This window comes from Phaethon lepturus, unplaced genomic scaffold (genome assembly GCF_000687285.1).
Source record: "Phaethon lepturus isolate BGI_N335 unplaced genomic scaffold, ASM68728v1 scaffold15549, whole genome shotgun sequence".
NCBI lineage: Eukaryota > Metazoa > Chordata > Aves > Phaethontiformes > Phaethontidae > Phaethon > Phaethon lepturus.
The window spans coordinates 41408-48133 of NW_010564275.1; the positions used below are offsets into that span (position 1 = coordinate 41408).

At 37.1% G+C, this 6726-nt stretch overlaps 1 protein-coding gene across 1 annotated transcript in view; it reads left to right on the top strand.

Annotated features, from left to right (window-relative positions):
- Positions 1-5357, top strand: part of ICE2 (interactor of little elongation complex ELL subunit 2) — a 27454-nt gene extending 22097 nt beyond the window's left edge. Inside the window, exons 12-15 of the mRNA XM_010294830.1 lie at positions 501-585; positions 683-733; positions 2676-2934; positions 5169-5357. Of these exons, the coding sequence (XP_010293132.1) occupies positions 501-585; positions 683-733; positions 2676-2934; positions 5169-5357 (584 nt within the window). The remainder of the gene's footprint in view (positions 1-500; positions 586-682; positions 734-2675; positions 2935-5168) is intronic.
- The last annotated feature ends 1369 nt before the right edge of the window (positions 5358-6726 follow it).

The window sequence follows — 6726 nt, forward strand, 5'->3', positions numbered from 1 at the left end:
ATAAAGAGATGAAGGTGCAGAATCCCCAGAAAATCAGATAACACAATTGTTCATATAACATATCAGAATAATAAAAAAACAAGTATATTAAATTCAGCAGTAAATTTGTCGTAGATAAACTTTCATGATCTGTCCAGTGAGGAAGCATAATGATAAGGATCAAAAAAACTTGAGAATATACAAACTAACTGATGAGATTAAGGCCATGGCAAAATGAGGTTGTATATCCCAGACATCACCCAAGATGTGAGATTTGCTGGAATCATGGGCATCTCCCTGATTTAGAAAGACAGCCAAAATACGGATGTCTGTACTTGAAGCAGCTATACATTTTACTTTCCGTTATTGTGCAACATTGATAAATACTTTTTGCTGTCCTACACTGTAAAAGAGCGTGTGTTTTTTTTTTTTTGTTGTTCCTTTTAAAATGCATTAGGTCTGCAAATTATGCTTTTGCATTTTTTCTCCTTTAGTGGATTAATTGAATTAATATTTTTCAGGACGTATTGATGCTTTTACATCAAAGCTTATTATGCTAGAAAAGATTTCTCCAGAAGTTTTAAGAGAAAAACTTGGATTGATTAAGTGAGTATTTTTAGTAGGTTTTTTACCAATGAATATGAAATGCTAACAAGCCTTGCAAGTTACTACTTCTGTAATTATTTTTCTTTCTTTTTTGCAGGCCTGCAAATTCATTAAACATACTTCATCACATTTTGAAGAAAGTGTCTGAGTAAGTGCTCCATTCTTCTTCATTGTGTTTATTTGCAACAGTACCCAGGTCATCCTATTTCTTCTGTAGAAAGCTTGTCTACTTCTCGATTTTTATTTCTTCAGATCATGAAATATTTTACACATTCTTTTATGTCTATCATAGTGTAATGCAGTACAGTGTAAAAATGCTCCTAGGGTTGCAGGCTTTGTATAAATGATGCAAAAGAATAAGAACTTAATTCTTGTGAACGACTTACTCAAGAGAGGAGACTGGACACTCCTGAGCTGATTTCACAGGAGGTGAAATTGCAAGTTGCAGGTCACAACATCAGTTTATTTGATTTGCATCATGCTCTCATCTTTGCCGTACATGTTAAGGATCGGTGTTGGTTTCTGCAGTCTGCTGTACTCTGCGATGATTAGTTATGTCTCGCCTACGAGACTTGTTTTTAGAACACTGACCTTGAGCTTAATGTGGTATCTGAGCTCTGTACTAAAGCCGTTACTGTATTTTGGCTCCTATCTTGTGGAGACAATTAGCAATTATACTTCTGTCTCTGAAAGGCTTTTTATGGAGGAAGTGCATAATGGTACCTTTGCTACCCTCTATCATAACGTTTCCTCCTTCATCACAATAACTTTTCAGTATTTTGAACACCCTTGGGTAGTTAAAATACTTCTGTTGCTACTTCTGGGGAACACTGTTTCGGTTTTGTCTAAGGTTAGCAAGCAATTTAAGAATATCATCCAGAGATCTGCCCCAAGGCTGGATAGTTATGAATGGCAGGGCGTCTGGAACAGCATGGGCAAATGCCTGGGGCGGTGGGCACCTCCGGTGTTTTGGAACTTTACACCCAAACAAGTGCAGAATCCTGATAAACTAGCAGAATATTTGGAAGAAGTATGCTGTCAGCCTGGCAGTTCCAAGGAGACACAAATCGCTGCTCGGGGACAAGCTATCAATCACTGGGTGGTGAGCAATTGCTGTATTGGGCATCACTTGTTCTGGTACATTCCTTTGTCGGTATCATTATTGTTGTTATCGTTGTTTCCTTCTCTCTTTCTGTCCCATTAAACTGTTTTTATCTCAACCCATGAGGTTTTTTTCCCAATTCTCTCCCCCACCCCACTGAGTGGGGGAGGAGTGAGTGAGTGGCTGCGTGGTGCTTAGTTGCCGGCTGGGGCTAAACCATGACAGGCCTTTTTTGGCTGAGTTGTAGTATTTTGTGCGTAGGCTGACATTTAAAATTTGGATGTCTGGTTTTTGTTAGTCTTTTTGCTTAATCTGTAGAAATAATACTGCTTGTGTTCCCTTCTGCATAGCTTGACTTACAACAGCATATCTCTTTCTCTGTACAACATTGCAACCTTTCTCCTGCTCCTTCCTTTCCTTTATTTAGCTACTTCAAGGCTTTCAGTTTGCAAGTGTCGTAATTTTTTTTTTTTTTTTTTTGTGAAGCAGGTTTCTTGCTCTGTGTGTGAAGCCTTTTACTTTGAATCACGGAAGAGTTTTCCCGTACTTCATAATTTTTGTAGCTTCATGATTTGTGGCTAAGATTTTTGATATGGGCCATCAGTTGACATTTATCTTCCTGAAAACCTGTTTAATCCTGCCTGTATTTAAAGCGTATCTGTTCTTTGTATCTGTGTCCATATATGCATTATGCTTTGTAAGGCGCTCATTAAAGAATTACAGTTTGCCAAATGTGGATGTTTTTCAGTGTATGCTTAAATGTTTTGTTGAATATGATGACAAATTAGTACACTATGAATACATTATAAGCACAGGGATTAGTATGTATTTATCAATTACTGTTTTGTCCATAGCCTTTTTACAAAACAGGAACTGATAGCTAAAGATGTTTTGCTTTTGTATTAAGAACTTAGTAGCTATCCTGATCAAATGAAACAAATGAAAAACATTTAAATAATATTCTTCATTTTGAACTTTATCTTTTCAGTTTGCAGGAGGGCTCTTATTTATTGACTCATGCTGCAGGAGATTCATCAGTTGCAATCTACAAGAGTTGTGTTGACAAGACAATGAGAGCATCCTATAACTTGCATAAAGCTCATTGTGATCTGCCTACTGTACCTGCCACTCTTTCAGTGCCCTGGGTGCCGCTAGATCCCAGCCTCCCTTTGCCCTATCACGTGAATCATGGAAGAGTGCCATGTACCTTTCCACCTGCTCCTCAGGAAGCCCTGTGGAAACAGAAGGTCAGTATCACACTTGATGGAAACGCAGATTAGCAATTTTGAAATAATCTATTCCGGTCCCTTGGATATATAGCTGGTATATTTATCTGTCATCTTTGGGGGTCAGAGAGACCCTTTAGAGTTCTGGATCCGCTACCAAGAATAGGAATGCCTTTTTCCTGAAAAATTCATCTCACCTAACTTTAAATCACAGTATGGAAAAACAACATTTAAGCTTGTTGTGCTGTTAACAGAGGGAAATGGAATATTTTGTAACATGCATCTCCACACTAGGATGGGCCTCTTAAATAGATTGGAGGACTTATGCTGTAGAGTTGTCGCTTTCTCTCTAATGACAATAGGAGTAAACATGATTGGCACAGCTGTAGACACGTAAAATCAGGTAAGAGAACTCTTATTGCAGTTCTCTGTGAAACATTCAGTGGTTGGGTTTTTTAAATACACTCCCCACACACACATACTATTTGATTGCAAAATTCTTTCAAAATGAAGTTTTGCATCTTTAATGTGAGCTAGTAATAATTTTGGATGGCAAAAAGATTGTAGCATTTGGCTTAATTAAAAGCTTTGTAATTTATAGGTCTGCAGTACAGCTGAAACAGATACAATATTTGTATCTGTTATAAGGATTTTCTAATTTTGCCTCTTTGGTGCTTTTTGTTGATGTACTTTTTTCTGCAAACAATTTCAGAAAGGACCTTTCAACCTGGTTTCCTGTTTTTTTCAGTTCCACCTTCATCTCCATTTGTCCCTTTGTCTTTCCCCCGATCTGAAAATCTTGAAGTTGGTGGGCTATTTCATCAGAAACTGACATGTCTTAGGATATTAAATTCTAACTGGCTTAGTGAAAATAAGTAGCCAGGTGGAGGAGAGGGATCCAAATTAGAGCTTCCTCTGTAGGGACAGCAATGAGCACTCAACTGTAATGTTTGATACCTGAAATCTCATGCAGACAAGAGAGGTTGTAAGCAAACTGGCCACACAAACAAAAAATTGTCAGAGCTTTTACATTAGTAGGTGTGGGGTAATCGTATGGCAAGACAGAAAATCAAACGTTGTTGCTCTGTTGAAAGTGTAAGTACTTTTCCTCAGTCCCCTGGTTGCCCTGAACTCCTTCACCTTTGAGGAAACTTCCATTGCAATTCAGGTTGCTTCCCTGACATACAGAAATTTAAATTCTCATTGGTATGCTGTTCCCTATACAGTGAAACATTCATAACAGTATATATGCAGTACTGTTTCTAAAATAAGAGTAATATGTTATTTTGTATAGAGGTGTATATATACTCTGTCTAGAGGCATGGGAGTACCTTAATTTCAGAAAACGTAATTTCTGTGTCTCAGATAATAAATACAAAATTGTGTGTGGATGGCTTACTCATTTTTACTGAAAATTAACAACTTTACACAGTACTTCTATTCTTAATTTCTTCAGAGTGCGGTTAAATCTAAAGAAATAAAATGGTTTAGATGTTTCAATGTGATCTTCCTTCCAGACATCATTAGGATAAATAAAAATTAATATAGCTAAAAGTCACTAGCATCTGTTTTTTGTTGCTGCTGTTTTTAAAACAGAATACAATTTATTATGAGAAGAAGAATCAGTTGTCTGCATCCAAAGAAACTTTTGATTGAAATTTTGTGGAAACTTTTTAGGAATCCAATCTGCTTTGTAATTTATGTGGGTGAATAAGTGATGCATATCATGCTTTGGAAATTCCCAAAGATCCCACTCTCAGCTCTAATGTTGTGAAGAGGTAGTACGACACTTTAAAAGTAAGAAAATTTTCAAACATTATTTTCCTTCAGCATAGATTTACTCATTTGTGTAAAAGCTACAGGCTAACTATGCCTAGCTTAGTGGATTGTGGGATGCTTTTTAGGCCCAGTTATATGTTTTAGCCACATCCTGACTTCATATGAGGGCAAAATGGAGTTACGCATCAGTTCCAATTAGTACACTTTGGGTTCTACCAGAAGGAAGCCCAGTCACATGGGCAAGAAAGAGGCAGGAGTGGTAAGATCCCACTGGTGACAGGAAGACCAGATGTGCCTGTCACACAGTCCAGATGTGGCCTCTGAGTAGTCTGGCTGGAATGACAAGGAGTAGAATGCAGTTCTCTGAAGGTAGTTGTGTGTGCGTGTGTGTGTGTGTGTGCACTCAATACAGATTTAAGATTATTAATTCGAGTTTTGGTTTTGGTTTTTTTTATTTTTTCCCCATATGTGTCTAGATGCCTGGGGCAAAAGGACAATCGGACACACCCTATGAGGGAAAGCCAGTAGCTATGGAAACAAAAGGCAGTTCAGCTAAGCCTGTTAGAAATGAAGGTGTGGCTACAAAGAAGCCGAAGAAGAATTACTGCAAACAAAGAATGATGAAAAAGTGGAAAATGAAGTACAACAAAACGCAACTGAAGTAGGAATAGCTGAACCATGCTGTGATAAGTATGGCCTGGAAAAGGACAAGACAAAACAAAAAATCTGAGGCTTTCTTGCGGTTTGAAAGGAGCCAGAACAAGCTGGCAGGAAAAATGGCTCCACAGCTGAAACATTCTATAAACCTTTAACCCTTTCTTACCTCAGTGGACACATTTCAAGTGAAAATCTCAAATTCAGTCAGAGGCAAAAAAGGCAAGTGTCTGTAGCTGAGGTTAGGGGACAAAAGTATCTTCTGATGTTCTCGTGATTTTGTTAGAAATGCTACAGCTTGAAGAATGAAGCAGTGGTCAACAACAATATCTGATACCGCACAACAACAAGAAAAATAACTTTTCAGCTTGCTTAATTCTTCCAGAATCACTACAGGTTTTTATTGTGACGTATTTTTAAATTATATTTTACTTTATGTAATGTGCATAAGTGGAACAAGTTGGATTTAATTACTTCATCCTTTTAACACACAGTGTCTACCAGTTTTTAAATTACTTATAAAAATACATTTTCTTTTTAGGATGGTTGTAACAAATGAGGTTTGGGGGGAAAAAAAGGCTGTTTACTTGAATAGCATGTGCCATAAATTTGCACTAGGAAACTTGCAAGTACAGCTAAATAGTTAAAATACATATTTTTATGCTTCCCCAAAACAGTTACCAAAAATTGTTTGGATTCTGGCATGTCTTCAAAAATGAATATTGCAGTTTACTGTATTACTGAATAGCTACAGCCTAATTCTCATTTCATATTGAACACTGATATGCAGTAGTGCTTATCTGAGGTGTTATGGTTTGCCTGGAGGAACAAGTGATAGGATGAAGGCATTAGTCATTGTCCCAAAAACTCAACCAGACTATGCTGTACATCAGCAGTTTGCTTGAAATTTAGAGACAAATTGACAGAGGGAAGTTAGGAAGAGAGAATGCTTACTGTCTATGAAAAGACCAAGCAATGTGATGATGTGCAGTTTGCTAGTGGAGTTTGGAAAAATTCTAGTTGTTTTGAGTGTTAGTATATAAACACATTGTATTCTGTGGTGTGTTTGTAACTAACATGACTGCTTGTGAGGGAAGATTTCTCTGCATTACAGCTCTTTTGTGGTATATAGTTTCACTGTTTTATCGAAGAGAATTTCAACAGAAACAGTCCTTGAGATTGAGACTTGAAAATTATATTCTCCGTCATTGCTCTTGTTTTGTGTTTTCTGGATTTTATTAACAGTATTGTTTTTAGAAAAGCTTATGAATTCTTGAAAGCTTCAAGAATGAGTCCAATAAATTCTTTCCCATTTTTGCCTTTTAAACAACACAAACAACTGTTGCAAAATGTCTGAGCCAATTTTTGTTTGGATGATGT